This window comes from Dermacentor variabilis, chromosome 2, assembly GCF_050947875.1.
Source record: "Dermacentor variabilis isolate Ectoservices chromosome 2, ASM5094787v1, whole genome shotgun sequence".
In the NCBI taxonomy this organism is placed as follows: Eukaryota; Metazoa; Arthropoda; class Arachnida; order Ixodida; family Ixodidae; genus Dermacentor; species Dermacentor variabilis.
In genome coordinates this window covers 30,147,512-30,172,630 of record NC_134569.1, presented here as the reverse complement: position 1 = coordinate 30,172,630, position 25,119 = coordinate 30,147,512, and the positions used below count along the sequence as shown (strand labels likewise).

At 48.5% G+C, this 25,119-nt stretch overlaps 1 protein-coding gene across 9 annotated transcripts in view; it reads right to left on the bottom strand.

Moving 5' to 3' along the window:
* Positions 1 to 25,119, bottom strand: part of Larp4B (La-related protein 4B) — a 123,105-nt gene that overhangs the window by 58,091 nt on the left and 39,895 nt on the right. For 8 of the 9 annotated variants that reach the window (XR_012825907.1, XM_075680070.1, XM_075680072.1 and 5 more), the window contains one exon: positions 15,111 to 15,201. Coding sequence is in view for 7 of the 9 variants with exons in the window: in XM_075680070.1 (XP_075536185.1) it covers positions 15,111 to 15,201 (91 nt within the window). In the remaining 2 variants the exon portion in view is untranslated. Of the gene's footprint in view, positions 1 to 2,809; positions 3,316 to 15,110; positions 15,202 to 25,119 lie in introns of those variants that run through there. The other variant, XM_075680074.1, reaches the window with a different exon arrangement.

Below are 25,119 nucleotides of genomic sequence, written 5' to 3'. Positions count from 1 at the left end.
CCACAATGTTTCAATTTGGATGAAATTATAAATGATGAGACACTAAGAAAACAGTACATGAATAAAAGAAAACTTACTGCACAAGTGCCAAGGTGTTCCACAGCACAAGTATGGATGCATAGCTTCTAAAAAAGTTAGGTGCAGTAGCACCAATTCAGATGTCAGTGTGCAGTCCCACTATTATATATACATAAAAGCCTAACCTAGGTTTCAGACTCCCCTAATTATTTTGATGAAAAGTTCCTGCAATCAATTACAATCCTGAAATAAGAGCACAGAAAGTGCATTTAGTAAATGTAATTTCACAGCAGATGATCCTGATTAATATATCTTTAACAGCTGCAAACCGAGCCCTACTTCTCATCAAGTAGCATTAGAGGAGTGAAAACTCTAAAAATGGTGGTTTGATCAGGCATGAAGCTTGATAAAGATGTTACGACTGTTTCTTGTACTGAAGACGAGCAAAAATGTGTTTCTTCAAAGCAAGACAACATCCAGAGAACGGAATGTTGTGGTGCACATCCCCATAGCAGTTCAAGCTCACCAAGTTAGAATGTTATTAAAAACATATCCTGCCTTTCACTCTTCCACTCCCTAGACGCACAAAATATTTTATGGCAAAACTGCATACAAAGATGCTGATTCCCTGCACTAAACTTGCAATGACAGGTACTGCACACTATGAGATTGCTGGCATAATGATGGACCAACAATGTCTCATCTGCTAAGATCACTAGGAAACTTCCCCATTTAACACTAGCAGCTGGTAGTAGGTGTCTTCGCTAAGGATAATAAATAAATAAATAAATAAATATACATACATACATACATACATACACATACATACATACATACGAAAGCCAAGACAAAGGATGACATGTTGTACACTACACTACACGAAATAAATATCAAGTGCAATGTACCCTGTGTTTGGGCTTTTGACGAAAGGTTACAGAATGGACATGTAATAATCAATGTCTTGCATGCCAAGTCTGTAAACTTTTGCCAAAAGCTATCCTTGCCCTTCCTTACGTAGGACAGTAAACTCAAATTACCCAAGCAGTCAACTGATACAGGATATGAGCCGCACAAAGCAGAGCATGTCCTCTGAGTGCTAGATTGAAAATGTCTACATTAGTTCCCAAGTTCATGTTATTACAACATAATACAGTAGTAATGCATGAAAAACAAAAACTGTTGAAAAGGAGCTTCCAAACTGCACAAAAATACATTTACACTCCCACATGCCATAGATCTATGCCTACTATGGGGCTCAAAGATGCTACTCGTTATTCTCGAAGGCTTACACCTTTCTTTAAATACCAGTGCACTACCGCTTTTTGAATAAAAACAACAGAATAGGAGCCACTGTAACTAATGAGTGCCTTTAGAGGATGCTCTGGTCTTGCTAGAACTGTGGTTGAATTGCAAGTTCACTGCATTAAAATGGGACTCCATTTTAGTGACTTTCACACAAAATATGTCAAAATGGCACAGTTCAGTATATAAAGGCAGGAACAGCCAGTAACATACTGTGTGCATGTGTGTGTGTGTGTGAAAGTTTCAAAACGCAAGATTTTATCCATAGCCTAAAATGCTGAGATGTTTACTCTTGCCAAAGAGATAGCAACCTTATCAGTGCTACTTGGCTAATTATCTGTGACAGGCTTCTGGGCAGCTGTGAGAAATTACATTTGGTGATTGCGGAAGTGAAAAACAACCCTGTGGAGATGAAAATGCAAACAATTTTCTGTGCAAGGTTTGGAATACATCCAGACTGTAAACTTGCTAGGAACAACTAGCGGTTCGGGTCTCAGACGCCCATCACCATCATTAGGGTCTGATGATTTACGTAGTGGGCACAATACACGAACAAAGTCTGAATAAGAGTTTCTGTGCTAACATATGTAAGACAATGTAAATAATCTGACCCAAACACGAGCCGTATGTAAATAAGCAATATTTTAGTAAGCAACCGCGCCCACGCAGTGGAGCCATGGACACCTGGAGCCTCAGTGCTCGTTGACTAGCCGTCATTTTCATTTCTTACAGTAAGAAAAATGCGTTTAGCACGTGAACACGTACTGTGCGAGTTTAGTTTCAGATTCAAAGGAAGCTAAAGCCTGCCTGTACGTGGCTCTGATGGCATAACGGCCGGACGTCAGCATACCACCATATAAAGAGCGCCACAAATTGCCTATATTTCCCGAACGAACACGAATAGCACGTTTGAGACTTCACGCACAAGTGTGGCGTTTCCTTCGCCGCCGGAAAGCCGGCAGCAGTGCTGCTTGCGCCGGAGTCGAGCTGCCGCATGTTACGTAATACGCAAGGCTTCGTGCACCCTCCCCGAAACACCGATTGAAACGACACATGGACACCCAATGTGAGAAATGAGGTGAGCTGCGCGCAAAACAGACATTTTAAAGGGGCCAACGACACCGAACGGCACCAGGGAGCTGTGGGGCGAAAGGAACAAACAAAAATGAACGCTAGACGGCGACGAGGAAAAGGAATGCGAATACTGAAGGACAAGCGGCTTATCGCAAGGCGAAAACCGAGAGACGACCGCGGGGACAGATTATATGCAGTAATGCTGCTGTTCGCAAATCCGCTACAAATCCCGGGGGGAGGGGGGGGGGGGGCAAAATATGTTGTTCCAGCGAGCTGGCTAGCCACGGCGGGTGCCCGGACATGAAGCCCACCCACACCAGACGTGGCCTGAGCGTCGCCCCACCGAGAAAACCTCGGCGCCAATAAACCGGGGAAACAAGCGAGCAGCCGGCTGCTGGCCAGCGGCAAAAATCACCTTCACGATGGTGGGGCGGCGGCGCGGTGCCGCCGTGGGCCTCCACGTCGACGGCCGGCGATGGCGCGGAAATGCTCGCAGCGTCCGATGCTCACGCAAGTGAGGACGGCACACGCCGATTACCCGCACGTCGTCGTCGTCGCGCGGCGGAAGGCGGCGGGCCTCCTGCGGGGCTTGGAACACAGACGACGGGCGAAACGTGCGCCTGATGGGGCGACTGACGACCGAAGCGCGACCTTTGCTTCTCGTGGAGCTTGCGGCGCGTCGAGGTGACTGGACGTGGCAGCAGCATCGCCCGAGGTACAAGCGGTGGGCCCAACACGCGCGCCGCGGTCGAGCCTAGGCCGCCGCCGGCATCCGCCGATAGGAAGGAAACAACGCTGCCGGTGACCGGGCCGTCCGACGTGGCACACGGCTCCCAAGTTGATCGACGACGACGATAGCCACAAACGCCCCAGAGAGAAGGAAAGGCGCCGAAATGAAAAAATATAAGAAAAAAAAAATTGCTCTGGCTCAACCAGAAACCAAACAAACAAACGAGAAGAGACAGACACCGGCCGCCGCCGCCGCCGCCGCCGCCGCGGCCTCCTCCTGGGGTTCGTGGCGCCATCTGAGAGAGCTGGTTTCAAACGACGACCGAAGCCGCGCCGAGCCGTGACGCCAGAATATACCTCCCCACGGACACGCACCTGAATTCTCAATCGCGTGGACGTGGGCGAGAGAAACAAACGGCCGACAACAGCCGCGAATGCGAACAAGCGTACCGCTCGTAGCCAACCTCTCCATCGCTCAAAAATTAAACTACGTCCCATCAAGGCTAAGGATGAATAATAAGCGCTGGACTCGCTTTTTTTTTCTTTATATTTTTTTAAGGATACCTCCACAGTATACAGTCAAGTGCGCTTGACGAACACAACGACGCCATATGGCGCGCGCTGCACCAGCCCTGAGGGGAAAAAAAAATCGGTTTCAGGCCCAAGGCACAGCTACGAGTCGGCAGAGCGGACTGAGAACGTTTTCCGAGCCAAGTGCATCCTGGCGGCCTTGACGTCAGGCACTGCGCTCCTCTCGGAAGGAGGTCGACACTCTATAACCGATAAGCTTTTTTTCTCCCTCCTCAGACTAGATGGTAGGCAAACAGCAAATCGACGAGAGGAACCTGTTTGTGACAAACGTTTAACAATTCTTACTCTGTCGGATTTCTCGACTAACCCGCTACAACGTGCTGGTCCGTCTTCGAGGCCTGCAGCCGCAAAACTTGCACTTTAGCGTGTGCTCCAGCGATACGATCGCATGAATGTTCAGTCACAGCGAGTCGCGACAGTGCATGGCAAAGACCGCCCATGCATTGAGCGAAATATTTTGAGTTCAAGCCAGAAGTTTACCAGATGAACAAAAAGGGGGGTGGGGGGATGAAACTTCCGATAGGCTTAAGAAAAGCGCATTCCGTTCCCGCAGACAATTTGAGAGGCTTCAGGCGAGTGCTAACAGCATTTCAAGCCAGCACTGGGAACGAAGGGCATGATTACGGCACCGCAGAAATATTCGTTCACGGAACAGATGGTGAAACCCACTTAAGAGGAAGCTTTAGCTCGAGTGTTCCTATCTAAATACATGTAAAAGGAGAATTCGTTTTCCTCGGCAACCACTGCACCAAATTTGACGAGGTTTGTTGCATTTAAAAGAAAAACTTAAAATCTAGTGACTGTTGGTTTCGAATTTTTGAGTTAGGTCGTCAATCTTTTATTACAAATTGGCAAAAATCGAAAATTTTAAAAAAACGAAACTATCAAGTTTACAACTCTGTAACTCAACCACTAAAGATTATAATACAATTCTGTGAATTGCATCTAAAAGTACATCCATAGCGGACAAAATTGATATGTCACACATGAATATAAAAAAATTTAATCATAGGGAAATACAACTTTTGTAAAACCGTTGTAACCAACGTAACAAATTCATGTAAGATGTAAAATGACATATTGAATTTGTCCGCTTTGAATGATCTAATGGATGCCGTTTACAGAACCGCGATATCAGTTCTTGATGCATAGCTATCAATTTGTAAACTTCGTGCTTCTATTTTTTTCAAACGGTCAAATATTTGAAAATCGTTTTAGGAAAATTCAAGCTCTAAATCGAAATTCCACTTCCAACAGTCACTAGAATTTAACTTTCTCTTTCAATTGCAACAAATTTTATCAAAATCGGTCCAGGGGTTATCTCATAAAAACGTTTTTGCGTTTTACATGTATTTGAATAGGCCGCGTCGGAGTTGGGCCCGAGCTAAAGCTTCCTCTTAACTAAGTTAGGGCAGATACAACGACCCACGTCCAACATGGAACTGCCGCAAACACGAACGCTGCCAGTGTGAAATATACTCATATCGAACTCCACATTGGATACGTCGAGCTCTTGAGTTCACAACAGTATCAAAAGTACCGGGGACATCAGTAAGTGTTTCGCTCTCGCCTATTGTCTTTTCTACCCGATCAAGAGCACGTGCAACCCTTAGGAAATGAGTTTCCTACAATAATTACTAGAGCAAACTCCGGCGCTACTGTGTATGGGAGCTGCAAGCATGGGCTGTTCAGTCAGCATGTGAATGACTGCAAGTGCATGCATTTGGCTAAACACCGTCGTTCTGGCTGCAAACTGATCACTTTCAGCAAAATATTGCGTTACAAATGGAACAATTCACGCTGATTATGCACGTGCGGAGTGTCTCACTCTTCTGCGTTCCAAGATTGCTTCGAAATATAGAGGGACATGCATACTAAATGCGAAGCATTTCTTCGCGAACATATGTCACTTCGGCAGTATCTTTGGCGAACATTTGCCACTTTGACAACATCTATCTAGCCGCCAATCTATCTATCTAGCTCTCAAGGTCCTTTCGTTCACTTTGTTACATGCGGCTTTCACTGGACTATAAACGCAGACTAGCCACGGAATAGGCACACAACGACGATGTAGAAGTGAGAGGGTATACTAGTGGTGCAATTCTGAAAGCTTAGAGAAACACCAAATAAGTTTAGGCTGATAAAGTACCTTTTGAAAACTATTTTTCGATAACTTCCCGGTGATAGGTTGTTGATTATGAGACTAAATGCAGGCCAAAGTTCAATTTTTGTAATTTCGCGAAGAAAGCTGGTACTCCAGCCTTTCAAGTCTGTGTCCTCGCCTTAAGAAGTAGCGCTGGATTACTTTCGTAAGAAAACATAGTATCTAAAATTTCTTGCTTTCTTTGGTACAGAAACTTGCTAAGTTCAGTCTTAGGCTCTTATATCACAGTGTAGTATATGAAGTGGGGCCACACACCGTCAAAATCCGACATCAATGCGAGTTGGTGCGGCAACATTTAATACGCTTTCGCGTCTTCATTGGCTTATCGAGCATATTCTCAGGGCAAGAGTGACCAAAGTAATTTACTAATGCAGCTCAACTTATTTCTCATTTTAGTGTCTCCTTCCGCGTTGCCAAAATTCATGACCTGGCGCAGATATGTTGTCGCCACGTGGATTGACATGCTAGGTAAACTGGCAGCATTGAAAACATTTTAATATGTCATGCCAGCAAAATCCTTGTTAATCTTAGTTCAAAGGCCTTCTCCAGTGCCCGTTTGTCTGGGGGTATCAAGCACAGTCTTCACGGACGCGGTTACGCGTTCGACTAGACAAGCGTGGGCGTAAAAGAAGCAAGAGTCCGGGATACGTGGACGCTTCACACCGGCTGCACGTACCCTTGATAACATCAACGTCGAACCACCAACCCTTCCAGTCTTTCGCCCCGCGTCCCGTTGCAGCTCGGCACGAAACCGCCTCAGATGCGCACGGAATCGCGAACCACGGGTCTTCGCAGCCTCACCTCTGACTAGCAGGGCTGGAATTCTGTTGCCGTCCTAACAAAATCGTCAAGGAAAATACGTTCCGGCGACAGGTTTGCCTCACAGGGTAACACAAACGTCGCGGTCATTTTAGCCGTCGTCTCGTGGCGCCATCCCGAGCGACACAGGAGCGCTCCGTCCTCCGCGCGAACCGCCTACGGAACGACCGCACGCGAGGCCGGAGGAGACGGTCGGATGGATGGATGATTGAGGCTCAACCCTTTGAATCGGGCGGCGGCGGCGCGCGCCACCTAGCCTTTAATGGTTCTATAGGAGGTATGCACATGACGTCATCCGCTAGGAGCACTAGCGGCATCCGCGGAGGCCGCCATAACTGCGGTCGCAAGTTAGCGCTGCCTACGCGAGCAGGCCGGCGTCGCCAAGTGGCCCACCGATACGCACGAACCGTCAAACGACCTTTTCAATGTGCCTTTCTGACTTGGCTATCGAGTAATACGTCCTAGGTCAACGATGGGCCTAAGCACGTACGTGCGTGGGTTGAGTGAACCAGAAAAATCGCGTTATGAAAACGAAGTGCGCTCGTGAGAATAGAGAGTTTTAGAATAGGGGCCCCAATAGTTTGGGGCCCCAAAGAGCTTTGCGGGTGTTAGCGTTGGGGCACGTAGGAGTGAAGAGTTTTAGAATAGGGTTTTACGTTTGCGGATAGCGTCTTGCGCTGACAGCGCCATTGCGGCGTCAAAGAAAAGCTATTAGAAATAATTAAATAAAATAAACCATGTTATGATAGGAATAGTAATTTTGACTTGCGTGTATTCGCGTTTAATTACAATTTAGAGGTTATTCTGTAAGCAGCAAACAATTAGTTGCGCTTAGTTTTGAGCCAACCAACTTTACTAGCCTTCACCAGCCAAGCTTAGCCGTGTTAGGCCTACCAGCCATAAAATCCACAATCGAATTCAAAATCAGCGGCGTCTAATGAGTCAATCTTCGTAACACAAGCTAGTTGAAAGAAAGCGATAACCGCAGTCACTTCTCCTAGCTTGCGAACTTCACGCGTTACCGCGAATCGAACCCAGTTTGGTGCTAGGTTAGAGCCGTCGCTTCGATGGGTGCCGCCATGTTTGCCGACGCAAAACTTTTGGGGCCGCTATTTGGGCTCCCGCTAAATCGGTGAAATAGCGTTCCCAACGCAAAACCCAAAGGCAGTTTGCGTCTTGCGCATGCGCAGTGGCTTCGACGCTATTTCTTTGGGGCCCCAAAACGTTTGGGGCCCCTATTCTAAAACTCGCTAATGTGTCGACCAACTCAAAGATCAGCTTCGGCGCGATGTCGGACTACTGCCTCGCGTGGACGTCGCAGACATCAAGGATTACACTGCGAATGCAACGAGCTTCGGGACAGCAGCGGGACAGTGCCACTCGCGGTTGGCGTGGAGTGCACACACACGCGCGCGCAGTATTCCTGGCCCTCTTGCTATTTGGAATTTTCCTCGGGCAGTTCGCTCGACTGCCACCAAACTCCACGCAACGTTACCTCTCCTGGGCACTTACTCTATCCGAACGTTTAAAGGGGTCTCGAACCACCCCCTCGGACTTGGTGAAAAAGCATAGTCCGCGGATAGCATACGCTGCCGTGAACATCTCAGCCAAGTTTTGCAGTCGTGCGCGGCGCGTCGAGCTCGCAAGCGGAACGCAAGGTTGCCGTTCTCTCAAACGCTTTCTTTTCAACAAAAGCCTGCTCCTCACTCTTCTGGACGCTTTAGGTATTTCGTAATACAGCGGATTCCCATGCACTTCTTACTGTTACTGTGCATATTTGTTGACAAAGTTTAATAAACAGGCTGAAGTAAGCGAAAATCTGCCTTCGAATTTCAACAATTACACACACTTCCAGAAGATCTGTTCACGCTCGGCCGCCCGCGTAGGAATTACGCTTCAGCCACCCTGCTTAACGGTGTCGCAGCCGTCGTGCCTAGCTAACTAGTTTTGAACGCTCAACTAGCCTCGAACCACGCGAAACATGAGGTCCGACCACACGCACGCTTGCCAGCGCGCGCTTCATCAAACGCGCAAATTGGATGTGGCTACTGTCCGTCGGTCATGCTGGTGAAGGACAAGGTCGGTCCGCCCACGTAGCACAGTCAGAGTGGAGCGTTTTAAATAATTGAAACATTAAGAAGCTACTCCAAATCTTGCGTATTTCCATAACGCTTAGCATCATTTAGCTGAACGGCTAAAATTTAAAAAGCATAAATTATCCTTGTTTTGGCGACGGCTATGTGCAGTTATTAGCGCAAAGTATTGTGACATGAAATTCTTAATGATACACAGCGCTAAATTGTGTAGACTACAGCTGTCGTTCTGACACGCGGCCACCTCTCAGGATCGCAGACGTGGGTTTGAATTCCCGGAATACACCCACGCGGCTTGCCCCTTTTCTTTGCTGCCAAAACAAAACACGCTATCGCAATTATGTTTCGAAAATAGTTTTTACAAACTGGTCTGGAAGCGCGCTTCTTCCCGAAAGGGGCCAGCATTGAGTGAACGCGCCCCCATGTACGAAGCTCACTAAACATTTTATCGCTGCGTACATAAGGGCTACTCCATTTACCGTGCTACGCGGATCGAAAGAAGACACGCGAAGTGAATAACGCGACAGCTCGGCACTTGTCTCACCTGCTAATTTCCCTGCAATATGCAGTAGCCTGGCTGGTCTCGGCGTTGGCGCTTGAGAGACACAAAAATACTGCATACCAGGCTTGTGGGTTGACGAGGTCGCGCTTGCCGTCGTGCTCTTACGGGACAACAGGCGACCGTCGAATGTGACCGTTAGGGGAGAAATTGGCGCTAGCGACGCGGGCCAAGACTTCATTATCTTGACTACTATACGGGTGGTCATTTTTAAGTTCTACTGAATTTTTTAAATGCCGCCTGAGGAAGATTGCATAATTCTTGTCGCTGAGCTAGACTGTTTGAAGAGGCGAACATTGCGAGCACGATAAATCGAAGCACATATTCAACTAATTGACCATAACTGGCTAATTAGATTTTTGACTAATTACTTTTCGGCACATTGCAATTTACGAATTGTAGCCTGAGAGTTTAAAGTCGCATCCACTTGAAGTAGAATTCCAGGATGACACAAGTGCCGAGATATTTCGCGAAATGTGGGACGAAATACGTGGGCGTTCACGTTAGCTTTGTGCTTCAGTGCATAAAAGAATTTTGTTAAAGCAGGTAAGTGGACCAACAGTGCATTTTTACAGAGTTTGATGGCGTACATCTGCAAACTGTTGTCATTCTGGAAATTCAATCTAATGTTGAATTCCAATGGCGGAGTCGGAGCAGCCGACGGACTCTCCGAGCGAGCACTCGACTCTGGCGTAGAGCAACGCCATGCAACGCCTCAAAACCCGCCAGTGGAACACTGCCACTGGCGCAGCAAGGCTATGGTTCTAGTTCACTATAGCGAGGCCACGCGGGAGCAAAGCGGAAGCTCTATCACCGAGTTACCCAGGATACCTTGCGTGTTATTTCCTTCCGCTGTTTGCTCCCAGCACCGCCGCTCCGGTCACTTGTCTCTTCAACGCCGTTCACCTGTTTTTTTTTTAAAGTGCGGAAGGGATATCTCGCCAAGCGTGCAGCAGCTTTTGCTTCCTCGTGAGTCGTGACCAGTGGCGCCTCCCAGCAGACAAACGTGGTAAAGGAAATACGTCACGCAGAGTTCCGGTCCACTCCGCCGATTTATGCGGAGCATCTTTTTCTGCTCCACGAGTGACTCCCGCTCTGAATCCCCTCCGACTCTCCCATTGGAAGACTTTACTCCCGCCCTCACTCTGTTATTGGAACAAACTTGCTCCGAAACGAGCAGAAAAACTTGCTCCGACTCCGCCATTGGAACTCAACATAAGTGGACACGCCTGACAAACTCACCGGCTACAATTCGTGAACAGCTTTATGTGCTGTAAAGTAATTAAGTTAATAGTCAGTCTTAATCATTTGACTGTGTATTTCTTTTCTCACGCATGTCTGCCTCCCTGAACAATTATAACTGCATACCTAGAAATATATCTTCAACAGGCAATTAAAAAAAAATTTTACAAAGCTTAAAAATGACCAGCCTGTATATGGTGTTGCGGCTGGGGTGGCGTTCAGGGCATGGAATCCACGAAGCCCATCGACTACTACGCCAGGCGTGTACAAAACGAAGGAAAAGGGTTTATTTAAGCTTAGTTACACGGCTGCAGTGCGGAAGCCCACTTCATGCAGGCGAAAGTTCACGTCTCAGTTCACATCAGGACCCTCTCTATACACTCGAAAAGTATCTGCTCTTAATCCCGTCGTCTTCCCTGGGCGAGTCGACTAGGGAATATGAAAACTATGCAGCTGCAAATCACCATTGCAGACTCCGTTGCGATACCAGGCCCAGGCTATCCGTAACCCGCAGTAACTCCGCCTCGAAGAAACTGATATGGAATTTTGTGGCAGAAAGAAATCATCCGGCGACATGTGGTCCACCTCGTTCTTTGCACAGTCTAGAAGGTGAAAGTCGGGCTGAGGGCCTTCCGTGGAAGCCCGCAGCAACCGATTTGCACGCTGTCTCGACTGCTGGATAAGTGCCGAGGGATGGGTGGTGATTTGACCCGTCTAATTAACTGCGCCTGTCCATTAATTCGTTGTCGTGGTTCCCTCCCGCTCATCTTTTTCTCCGGTTTCGAAGTAATGGTGGGGGCGCTCTTTTGGTCGTTGTCCACGCCGCGCTGACGTCGGGTAAGGGGGTTCGGTGGTTTGACACGTTGCAAACGTTCAATTAACGACACCCTTGGTGGTGTTGAGCCGTAACAATGGTTACTACCGTACGAGCTTCAGCAGAGCGCCAGAATTTCGCGTCTGCCTTTGAGGCGCCGCTCACGCCGCCATTCGCTGTCACGTGGAACTTCAAAGTTCTGCAAAGAGCGGCCAACTCAACAGCCGCATTGTCAATGCTGTTAGTTTCAGAGTTGCTGAGAGCAATTAATTTCAATTACGGTTCGGCATATTCGCTTACGCCACAATGGTCTTGAAATTAAAGTTCGGTCGTACTTCAGACACACCATCGTCGTCGGTGCCGCGCCATGAAAACTAGAGCCACCCGTTCGAAGCGTAGATATCGGAGACACGCATTGAAATGTTGCTCTCTTGTACACTGCCTCGTTTCCAGTGGAATTAAGCGCAGGGACGGCTAATAAAGGCGTGATTTGGCTAAAATTATCGACAGTTAAGGTATTCGCGTGTTCTCTTCAATATAAACGATGGTACGAACAAGCAACTGGTGTTATGAAACAGCGCTAAGAAAGGCGAGGACAAATACTAACTTTACAGAACGGGCGGTCGCAAGAAAAGGACAACAAACATGGCGATACAGAGCATAGTCGCGCACTATTGCCAGGTAATGGCAATTGCTGCAGTGATTTACGTAGCACACGTGATGCAGTTCAAGCTCATAAATGACTGTTTTCAAGAAGTTCAAGAAGGCGAATTTTATTTGTGCAACTCACAGATGCTAAGAGAGCTTCATCGCCAGATTAGCGAAAAAGAATAAAATCCGATTCTACCGAGCCAGATTCCTGCAAGCAAGAGGAGTGGTTTTTATCACATAATTTAGGATCTCAAGATGGCGGACGTTTTCTCAACTTTGCTGCCTTGCGGGAGCACATACACGAATATCTTGTGCCACCCAGCTTTGCTAGATCAGGTTAGGTCGCTGCCGGCCGCGCGCCCCCATGTTGCTGAAAAACCAGCTTTGTGGAACTCGAGGACACCACGGGAGCCGGTGGCATTAAGACAGCTGTGAGAGAGGAGCAAGTATGTTGCACTAGTGACTGCAATCCGCTATTTGTAAAGCTTAATTACCAGATGTGCGCGCAGCAATACAAGTGTGTTCTAAGATACCTACGTGTTGCGAAAATCAAGAGTATGAAGATGTACGCCCTATGGAGAAAATAAAAAGAAACCGGCCGTTGGCGGCAACGGCATCCGCTTCTTTTTTTCCTTTTCGTTATTATTTCGATGGGGTGTACACTTGCCACAAAAATGTTTTGAATATCAGGCACGTCTTACAGCTTGAGATCGGTGCACTGCGTAGGTCGTTGAACTCTAGCGCAAAACGCATCCAGGAATTCCAAGGTGGCGTGCCTAGGCCACAGAGTATATTTTTCTGTAGTTGCCGCATTGCAAAACCTCGTAGACAGGGCACAAAGTAATACCCCTGTCACACGGCAAATCTAATGTCATTTCCAACAAATGACATTTGTTGCGATTAATGTCATTATCACAGCGCGCTGTCACACGGCGAAAACTAATGTCATTTGAGAATGATGACAATGACGACAGTAAAAAAAATGACACGCATCAAACCCACTTTTGTCCAATAATTATTTTCCAATATGCTAAATTTCACTAGAATATGTGATCGTTGCTTTCAAACAGTAGCGTTCGATCGCTAACTTGTCGCATTGCCAGCGAAGCCGAGCCAAGCCAAGCCAAAGCAAAGGCAAGCAACATGGCGAGGAGAACGATAGGCGCGTCCGCTACATCTGCTAAAGTGGTACGAGAAGGGCAGTTGCATCTCATCGCCGTTCTGATGTGCATGCGGGCTTCTAATCTCATTCTTGGCGCGTGCCACAGGAAAACACGCGCACGCTTTTACGCCAAGTTAATTGAAGCGGCCGCGGCCGATGCTCCGGTGCGAACCAACACGACTGCAGCAGTGAAAGCTAAAGACGGCTGTCCGGTCACTGGACAGAGTAGTTTTCCCTATTTACGCTCGTGATGGACTTCAATGTCGTTAAAGCAATAATTAGGTAATAAAATGGATAAAATAATAGTGTTTTTTTTTGTTAAAACAAAAAAGAAGCATGTACTGTTTGCGAAACACTGGTAAACTCGTGGTATCGAGGATACACATTCACTTCCAAACGAATGCGAATGAGTTTGGCGAACTCATTCGTTTGTAAATGTCATTTTCGAAAATGTCTTCAAGTTTTACCGTGTGACACCAAACAAATGGCATTATCAGCGAATGTCATTCGTTGTAAATGACATTAGATTTGCCGTGTAACAGGGGTATAAGGACACGCCACCCGAATGACCCCCCCCCCCCCCCCCCAAGACATTCTGGCGACTGTCCAGATCGAACCAACTACTACTCACATTCACAATGATTTCGCCCTATGACAAACGCATTAACCTGAATGTGCGAACAGCACATTCCCGCGAGCGTTCCGATTGCCAGAAATGAACCTGCGCAGACTGAAAAGCAATTTTACGTCATGTTTAGCGAACAAGGCGCTTTGGTCGAGAAGCTCCCTAATACAGACACAAAAAAAAAAAAAAAAAAAAAAAACCGGCGCAAGCCGAACTGCGCCTCCGCAAGCACCACGCCATTGCGGTTTCTTGCAATGCGTGCTGACCCGACTGCGGCGAGGGGGTTTCGCGAGGCGGGCAGCGCAATCACGCAGAGAAAGTCATCGAGCAGCCGAGTTGATCTCCAAAAGTGATACGGCCCGCGTTACGAGCGGACTGTACTCAGACGTAGGCCCCGAAGCAGGAGCATATAAGAACACAAAACTTGCATGGACGAGCCGCGGGAGAGAGGAACAAACACAGGGAAGGATAGCAGAAAGCGAGTCCCACTCTCTCCACCGCCTGCGCGTCTGTGGCGGCCTTCAATGGAAGGAGGGGAAGCACTGGCCAACCGAGCGAACAACCGGCCGGGAAAGAGATCTCGTCCTGTTTCGGCGCCCATGGAAATGCGCTCGGCAGCGGCGGAGCAACCACGGCCACCGTGCGTGGCCGCGGCACGACGTGGTCAGGTGCCGCCATCGCCAGGGAGGCTAGCGCGGTGCAGGGCGTAAGAGCAAACGGCAGCAGACCACCGCTTGGACAAGACACTGCGGCTCGGAGAGACAGCTTTGCGAATGCAAGTGGCGGGGGAGAAAAAATTCGCGCTCGGCGCTGTGAACATGCACCTACAAACTAGTCTTCGCAGATTAAAAGCGATACAATTAGCACTTTGACTGCCGTCTAACTCGCGAAAATGCGCGCGTGACAGCCTGTGGGGCTAGCCCTGTGCGGAGACGAGCAGTTATAAAAAATGAAAGAAGTTGCTGTCTTAGGTCACAAAACAGCAGGCGAAATAGCGACGTATACCTGCTCGGACGACGTATATCATGTACCTGTGAACTGAACGTTTGAGTCGTGACATTCAGGCTACACACATATCAAGAGAGATTAAAAATGCAATCCCGCATTGCCTATTCATTGCGCGCCCCCCCTCCTTGCCCCAACAAGGCTTAAGACTTCCCTAGCCACGAGCATGAAATTGCTAGCGGCAAACAACGTGCCACATACTTCAATGGAGTGTATTGCCTGGGCAACAACGTAGAAAAATAATAAACGGACACAAACTCACCATCGTCATCTTCGGACTTGGCCAGCGCATTCTTGCTGTAGAATATGTCGGCGTTCGGGTTCAGGCTTTGCGTGGTGGTTGCTGGTTTCGTCTGCGGGGCATACATCCGAGGCGACGGGGCATACATCCGAAGCGACGGGGCACGAACACAGCAGGCACAAGGTCGGGGAGAAAGGAGAGAAGAAAAAGAGAGAGAACCGGTACAGTCAGGCACAGGATGATCCCAAGGGCCGCCACAAATATTGCGGACGCAAAGAACAGCCTCCAACTGTTCAACACGACACTACGACAACTTCACACGTGCACTACCGACGACAGCTAGAACTAATGTCCTTCCGGCGACAAGTTCTACAGAGGGCAGCTGGTCCTTCCTCGACCGACCAACGTTGGCAGGCCCGGCCCTGTGCACAGCACACTCGGCGAACCACGAAAATGCGAAGTGTCGGCGGGAAAACTGCGACGCACTCGGGAATCCACTTGTTTCCGCTCGACCACGTGTGTCGCGCGCGTACCACTCTTTTTTGATCACAGCACCAACGTCATCAGCAATGCCGAGCCCAACGACCCAATCCTTGTAGCTCACTCACACAAAAGGGATCTCTCCCCATCTCGCGAGTCCGAGGGGGAAAAGACGAGCTGTACAGGAATGCGCGCTACGAACAATGCAAACGCCCCGGCAAGTCCTCGCCTCTCGAGGGTGGTGTCGACGTCCTGTGCTTTTCGCGCCGCTTCCCTTTCGCGTAGCACAGTGCGTTTCTCAGAACGCTACCAGGGTGCCTCGATGTCGCCCTCGCGCCCTAAGCACTGCCCCTAAACGCGCTAGCACACCCAGAATCAGCAAACAATGCGGCGAGGTTTACGCTACCGTCGTTTTACGCGCGCAGCCCGCTGCAGGAAACCGCGCGAACATGAAAATTTTTGATACGGACACGGCTTCAAATCATGGATCTACACCGCACACTTCGCATACGGCCAATGAGCAGAAACCGAGCAAGAAACATTGGTTGAACACGGGCGAGATGGTACGCCGTTGCGAAAGCTGTTTTGAGAAGCGACATTTTTCACTCGCGTGAGCAATCCGCACGGGTAACCTAAAGAGACAACCACGTACACGATATACTCAAGCGACGTACAGAACCTGTCGCACCGCGGTGTGAAGCCATCACATAGACGCCGAAAAGTCGCGACAAGTTTCCACTGTTACTTAAGTACAATTGCCGGCCCGTAAAAAGTTGCGATGCATTTTAACCAGCGTACTAAATTCAGTTTTATGACTAGGCGGAACTCAAAAAGATTATGCAGATCCCACGCACTGTAGGAATCGATGTAAGCGAAGCATTCCGTGATGGATGCTTTGATGATAATTAGCGGTGATGTTGACGGCTAAAGCTTAATTCCTTCAACGTTTAGTCTAACACGAGAGTGGTGAGTTGATGTTACACGTCGCCTTGCTGGCAAAACTGCTGTTTGTCTGCGCAGTACACACACAGGGAGAGGTGTTTGCTTGAGACGTTGTTGTGCGCCATATTTCAAACTTTGAGAGGGTTGAGCATAGTAATTGCTTCACGTGGCACATCGCATTGTGGCAGAAGTATTAAACTTGAATTGGATTATGGGGCTGTACGTGCCAAAACCACACTCGGGTTATGAGGCACGCCGTAGTGGCCGACTCCGGATTCATTTTGACACCGTGATGTTCTTTAACGTCGCCCGAAAAGTGCACGTGCATGTTCTATTTTGCCACCGTTGAAATGCGGCTGCCGCGGTTGGGATCAAATTCACGGCCTCTAGCGATGCCATAGCCGCAAAGCTAACGCGGCGGGCACAAGTGTTGATTTGACGGTCGACCGCTTCCGTAGTGTCTCCTGGGCCCTGAGGTGCGCTTTAATTAATGCGGCTCTGCTTCTGCACGCCCAGCGTAAGTTGCCCGCTTGACAGATTTGTGTGGCGTTTATTTTTCAGAAATAGTAGCAACGTACTGCATGTACCGTACCTTGAACTTAAGCTTATCCAGTTTCTTCATCATGGTTTGGGTGAGGGAAAGTAGGCTTATTCTGCAGCCCATATGGGAGCACGGTGTCATGAAAGATGAGGGGATGGAGGGGTTCATGAGAGTGGCCTGTTGGGCTAGTTGGTACATGGTTATGCCAGGAGAATGCCAGCAAACTTGAGAGTAGGAAAAAAGGGAGGGGGAAAGGAAGAGTAGGTGTGCCGCCGTCGTATAGTAGCAGGGTGTGCTTGACTGCTCACTTCACCTGCCCTCCCTCGCAGCGGAACTGCCTCTACCCCTCCCTCCTGTTCTATTCACGTCCCCTCTGGACTCCCACCTTAGGAGAAAAAGAAGCACTGCTTTTTCTGCCATGTTTCTGAGGGGAGTCACGGATAATTACAGCTGTCGAGAGGCTATTGTGGCGACGGCCAGGGAGCTCCAGGGGGCATTGTGCAAATTCGACGCAGTGGGGTGAAAACGGGTTTCTAGCGTCGCCTTTCCTCTCCTACTCGCCAAAATACAGCAGAGACCAAAGTACAGCAAAGCGGACTCGGCTTCAACCTATCATTTTTCAAACAAGGAAAATTGATTGAACAGTCATTACCAGGACTGATGCATGCGGATGATATTGTATTAATGGCTGATAATACAGATCTGCAGGGATTGACGGACATATGTGGTACATATGTGGTTGTCATGGATATGGGCAAGAACCTTGTCAAGCTGCAAAAAAGCAGCGTTTAGTTCTTGTCCTAGTGTTCATTTTTTTGTAAATTAATTAATGCTAAATAAAGATTGATTGATTGATTGATTGATTGAGTAGGCTTGAAGTTTAGCAAAGAAAAATCAGCAGTCATGATTTTTAATGACAACATTTGCGGCGAGCATAAGATACAGGAGGCCACGCTGGAGATAGTCGATAAGAACAAGTATCTTGGGGTGTGGATAAATAATGGCATTGAGTATCTGACAGAGTACGAAAAATATGTAACGACTAAATGTGCAGCGATTATGAAGAGTAGGGCACTGTGTAACTACAATATGTACGAGGTAGTACGAGGGATATGGAAAGGGGGCAATGGTTCCGGGCCTGACTTTTGCCAATGCAGTTCTATGTATGAGAGCAGAGACCCGGACACAGTTGGAAAGTAGGCAACGTGGTGTGGGTAGGCTCGCTCTGGGAGCACATGGCAAGACACCAAATCTTGGGGTGCAGGGGGATCTGGGATGGTCTTATTTAGAGGGCAGAGAGGATAGTAGCAAGGTAGCATTTGAGGAGCGATTGAGGAAAAAAATGGGGGAAATGCGGTGGGCTAGGAAGGTTTTCAGTTACTTATACACGAGGAATGTTGACACAAGGTGGAGGAAGCGAACTGATTGAGAAGCAAATACTTGGGCGGCAGTGGGGGGACAGGTAAAGAATCATCCGTCAAGAAAAAAGTTAGAGAGACAGAGAGGGGTATATGGAAATTAGAGATGCTAACCAAATCGGCATTAGAGCCATACCGGACGTTTAAGCAAGAAATAGCCAAAGAAAATATTTACAACTGTAAGGGAAGCTCATTGTTTGAGGCCAGGACAGGTGTACTGCAGACTAAAACGTACCGAGCCAGATACCAGGAGATACGATGTGCGGGGCGTGTGGAGAGGAGGAGGAAACGGCTGAACACCTGATACCTGCTTGTAAACAACTTCATCCTGCAGTTGAATGTAACGGGGAACTATTCAAAGCTTCAGGTTTTAAAGACAGTGAAAGTAAAAGACTTTGAAGAGGTAGAAATAACTAAACGGAGGCTACTCGATTGGTGGATAACATGAACGCAAAATACATAGGTATGCATGCATATAGTACCATGCAAGGCTAGGTGGCGCGCGCCGCCGCCGCCCGATTCAAATGGTTGAGCCTCATTCCTCCGTCCATCGCTTCTGTCATGTATGCAGAGGCATACATGGAATGTACAGACGGGGCCGCCTAGTTATCGCAATTCAACACCATATATATGTATATCCTAGTAGAACACTCCCAGGGTTCTACTAGGACACATAAATACCCAAGAAAGTGGATGGGAAAACAGCGCCGCGGTAGCGCTCAATTGGTAGAGCATCGCACGCGAAATGCGAAGGTTGTGGGTTCGGTTCCCACCTGTGGCAAGTTGTTTTTTCATCCACTTTAATTTGCACTAATTTATTTTATCGTTTCATTACTTCATTTATTAAGCACAAGTAATTTCCCCTATGTTGTCCTTGGTGTCAGTGTTGGCTTCTTATGATATGACTAATATATATATATATATATATATATTATTTGTAAATGAAGTATTTAGACGTGCGCTTGTAATGCGTTACCGGTCCATTTTATCAAGTGTAAAATAAAGCGCCGTCTTGGGGTACACAATGCGGTAGCCAGCGAGCTTGCTTTCTGCATCCAATCCAATCCTTTCTGACGCCAACGCGCTGCACAGCACGCTCCACTAGCCCGCTTGCTGCTGAGCAGAGCTTCAAAATTCATTGACTCACTGGACGACTCCAATGAGTCGTCCGCTGGCGAATGGGTGCAGCAGGGTATATGAATGCTGTGAACATGGGCTGGTCACCCTACCAATGATGCACATAGCGCACAATACACGGGTGTGGCCCCGAGTATTGTTCGCTGCGACGAAGCGGGCCACGTCAACACAGACGGATCGCGAGTCTCCTAAACAGCGCTCAATTGGCGCATGCTTCGAAGAAGCAAGTAACGACAGTACATACGCACACAAACGAAACGTGACAATGCACGAAGCCGCTCACCGCGATTAAAAGAACACGCGGTCAGACCCGTCCAACCGCGCCTGCTAGGTGGATGGCTGCTATGAGCATCCCCTCTGAAACGGGGTTGGTGGGTTGCGCCAGCGAGCTCTTAAAATAAATAACATAACAAGCGCACGCACGCGCGCTCACAAATTCCCAGCATCAAACTTACTGAAACATTATGGGGAACTTTGTTTTTGTACACTTCCGTAGTTTGTGATCTCCCTACTTTTCTGACACCAAAGCTCTAATGGCCTCTTACTTTTAATTTAGACCCCCAGATTTGTTTGTGGCGGCAGCCGCTTGAGGCGCTTCTTCAACGCGGGAAAGGTCCGAATAGTGAAATTTCAGGATCGAATCAAATATCTTATTTCTAAATACGGTGAAATGTGAATGCTCGGAGTCATCTCGAAAAAAAAAAAAAAAAGGCTTATTTACGCTGCTTCTTTCCAGAAATACATGTAACGTCATTCGCAAATTAACGTCGGGACCTCCGAGGAGCTTGCATGAGAAACAATTGCTTTCAGTTATCTGGTGCATTATGGCAATGACGGTATTCAGAAACCGCACATCAGATGCAGGTCGAGAGGCCAGTTTGTTCAAGGAGATAAGCGCTATACAACACCGCACACTGCTTTAAGTGTATGGAAACATGGTGCGAATGGCCAAATAATACATTGATTGTCCTAAAACACAATAGCTTCGTATACAGGATGCGTGAAAGTGAAGCATTCGGAATGAATAAAAAAAAATATTGCGCATCAACCAAAACAGTTATCACTTCGCTCTCCTTTGATACTCCAATAAGTGTTATCCCTCAAAAATTCGAAAGAAACGAATATTCGATTACTTTGATTAGTAAATTCGTAAACCAAACACTAGGCAAAAGGCAAGAACTGTTCGGATTCGGATTCGAAATTTCGAATATTTGCCCCCCTCCGCCTTGGTAGAAACCCAAAAGCTTCCGCGGTTCTCAGCGGCGCCTTATCCCCGACAGCGTCAAAGCAACGCCAATACTTTGTCCTGGGCGCGAGACGAGACAAATGGCTCATTCCACTTGCAAAAAGAAAGAGCCGAGCACAGTAGTAAGGCAGCGAGAGTGCGACTGATCTCGCCCTCATTGAAACGTTCTATGCACACCGAGAGCAGCTGCGAGGGCGCAGTTGTTTCACGTGACCAGATTGTTTACCTTTCCGCGGCGATCATCACACGAACTTCGCTTCTCAGCCGACATTGATACTATTCGCCCAACACAGCTACTCTTGAAAGCACTCTGGGGACGCCTGTGTATGCTCCTGTTCGCCCGATGGAATGTGCGATAAGCGAGGGCTGATTTTATCATTTATTTATTGCCGCCACGACCGCGAGCAAGCAGCGAATTGAGAACAAAGCGGTCGACCAGGGAACTGCCGCGTTGTTACCAAGTCGCGGTAACCAGCCGAGGCACCGCGCGGACTTCTGCGCGGCAAACGACACTTTCTGGCTGGTCGATCACCCTCCGGGCGAATGGTCGCCGTCGCTTGAAAACCACGTGGACGAGGTTCCAGTATGCGACAGTTGTCTTTACTGGGATAGGGTTTTAGCTGGATCCACGTAACGTACGGAGTGTGACCAACTGTCCGCAACACTGTCCGGCGTACGCCAGACACCCAGTGAACTACATTACCTGTCGTGCTTTGTTATCTTTTTCATCTTGCGCTGGCACAATGATCCCGCTCGAGCCGGTACATTACTGGCCGAATGCCAGAATGCTAAACAAGCGTCAACGGAGAAGCACGGCGTCGCAGAAGCGCGGTCACTCGCAGCACACTATCCTACGCTGCAAAGAATGAAGGTGGCTTGAAGTGGATAACACGACAGAGCGCATCACTCATTCGTTCCGCCAAAAGTGCGAGACCTGCTGAAAGGGCGCCGTCGAGGTAGCTGCTGCATGCGCCCATGAGAGAAGCCACGCTCTGTACTTGGAACGCTCTCGAAAATCGATCCTGCGGCCGCTTCTGATGTCAGCATGGGAGATCGACAGTGCTGATGAAATTCTACGAACCCATATGTTGAAACACAAAGTACGCCGGACTCATCGCATAAACTGATATCACGAAGGATTCGAAAGCAACGTAAAGAAACGTTAAAGAAAGCGCTAGTGAACGCTTTTCGAGCTAAAGTGAACCAGAAATAGAGGCGACGAACGTTCAGTAACACAGAATGGATACACTGAACTTCTTTAAAGCTCACGACGATTTCGGCATGCTTCAGGTAGTTCTATAGCGCAGCTACGGTCAGGAAGTAGCGACTGGGTTAAATGTTTCGAGGCACATGAAGCGCCTTTCACGCGCCATTCAAGCGCTGCCGCTTACGGGGGTCACCTCTCGCAATGCGCCCTGATCAAGGCGGTGTGCCGGAAGGGCCGCCCTCCGTCGCCGGAAACATCGAAGAGGCGTCGGGGCAACCCGAAGACCCTTCCCGCGCATTCTCCGAGTAACCATGACAACAAGGCGACGGTGCACTGAGCAGCCACAGCCTCCCTCCGAATTGGGCTCTATTCCCGCCGCCGGCTTTGCACGCGGAAGCGAATGCGAAGCGGCTTCTGCTAGGATATTACGCCCACAATATCCGACCCGCGGTACACACACCGCCGCCCTTTCAGGTCGACGCCCCAAAGAAGCGACTAATCGGACGCACGCACACCGATCCAGTCGCAACTTGACACAGGATACCTTCGTAGCATTGGAGTTCTCCATTGGGGGACGCAAGCGGCTCTCGCCGTACGCAGGCCTCTTACGTCACTTTAGCCTAAAGCTTTCTATTGAGTGCTCGCCTCAACATTCCTCCACAGTGCGCATCACCGCCACTCCGACTCATCACTTGTTCCTCTCGCAAGCGCGCTAGAGACCTTTCTTCAGGGGACCAGTTCTGAAGGTAACATAAGCCTTCGGTGCTGAGGGTTTCGTTTCAAGCTCATTTCATTTCGACAGAACTGAAAGTAGCGCGAGTCTCTTGTGCGCACTGCATTTCGCGCCCACCTAAATCCCGCTCCGGCCGCGATCGAACCAGCGACCTCAAGCTCAGCAGTACAACGTCACAGCCACGGGGCTACCGCGACGCGCGTGTTCGAGTGTTTCGAAGTCCGCAGCTTGGGAAGGGTGTGCGAACCAAAAGAGCAATGATTTATCTCTCGGCTATGAGAACGAGCTTTGTATTTGTAAATCGAGAGGCCTGGTAAGCTTAGGAAAAAAAAAAAAAACTTCCTTCATAATACGGCTGGATTTAGTGCGTACGCCCGTGCAGTAAAACGTACGGACCGCTAGTTTTACACACACACACACACACACACACACACACACACACACACACACACACACACACACACACACACACACAAACGAAAATACTACTTTTTTTTTCATTTGTTAGAACTGCAGCTGAAAATTAGAATACACTGCGGTGTTCGAGCGATAAAGTTTGGACTACAGTAGCCGATCGCAGATTTCTCAAAAGATGCGAAGTAATTCACTTCTTTTTCTGTTTCTCATGGGTGCACGTATCTTTCGGCATCATGTTTGCTTTATGTCCAGTGCAGGTGAGAGACCCCTCCCCGATATCTCTAGTTACCATTTCTTGCGCCAGCCGACAGTGTCTCCACAAACTACTATAGATCAGCGGCGTTGTTCGATCATCAAACAGCGCGCGCTCCAAGATAATGGCCAGCTACCTAGTGAGGCCGCGCCTCATTCGCTCCTCCAAACACGCACCCTCCCGGAACGCGTCATCTTAATAGAACGCCCAGCTGCAAGCGCGCCAAAGGACTGAGCAAGGAATGGTTGCAGGCCTGAGCTTGACAAGCCTAATGAATGAGCTTAGCATGTGCCAGAGTTACGAATACGCACCGGCCCCCACCTACTGCTTGCTACCCGCACTTAGGATCGAGGGGGTTCCAGAGAGAACAGAAACAACACAGCTCACACAGCATCTAGCAGCTTTGCGATAATCGCATTACGTGCGGGTTTGCCCGTGCAGGTAAAAATAAAGAGATGGCGCTCAACGTCCCAAAGCTGCACGCACCTGGTTGATCTATGGGGCGACGTAGTAGTACAGTACCGTGAGGAGGCACCGGATTAATTATTTTACTACACTAGGTTCTGTACGGTGAGCCGCAGTCCATACTGGTACACGAAAGTTAACGCAAAGCACACACACACACTGGAAAGCATCCGCCATTGGCAGGAGTCACACCCGCGACAACGTGTTCGGCAACAGAGCGCCACAGTTGCTGGCCAACTGCGCGGGTCACGCTGCAGTCTCTCGTGCAAAAATAAAGAAAGGAAGAGCAATACCTAAAAAAAAATGCAACGTCAATTCCTTGCACCGTGCGCTGACGAAGTGTTGAAACCGGAGTATTTGGCACCTTCAGAAATATCGCCTAAAGCGAGGACCTCGGACCAATTTCGTTAGCGCGAGCGAAAAGTGACCGCTCGCATGTTATGCGACCTTTCGACAGAAATTTCACGCTTCCCGAGCGTAAGCGTCCCGATTCACGCACTGCGGTGCTCCTCCGTTGGTCGCGGTCACGATGACGTTGTTCCAGATGCGCGCACGTGCCTCCTCCCTCCTAGGGCGCGCGCTTTGTCCGTGATGCGGAGAAAGCACGACAGTACTGCTTCGAGGAAAGCTACGACACTCGGTTTCCAATTGGTGCATCGCACACTTCGCATTTAACATTTACCTGACCATTTTGCCATCCAGAAGATAAATCGATCGCACTTCAACCGGCGGCGTGGTTTGCGACAATTTTTGTGCATAAATTTAAGTTTTTCGAGGCCCTCACAAAGCTTCCTCAAAATGACCACTACAGTACTGTTAAACAGCTTGAAGAGCAACAAGTTTTCATTCAACACAAAGACGCACATGAAAAAAAAAAAAAATAAAGAATGCCGCTAAAAACGACGAAGCTGCTGAAAGGACTCGGACTGGCGCCAACTCTGTGACCAGAAGTTTAAAGAAAATTCGGTACGCTTAGTACAAAATGATTTTTTTAAAGCACTAAGGGTTGTAAATACCGCTGCAAACTCAGCGTTGGTCATCACTCATATGGAAATATACATACAAGGTGTTTCATTCGGGCCAAACTTTAAAAACACGCAAATGCTACGTAGCTAGACAGAACCAAAGTAACGTTTGCCGTCGCTTGGAGATGCTCAGATTATTATTATTTTTTTTTCATTACGCCTAATT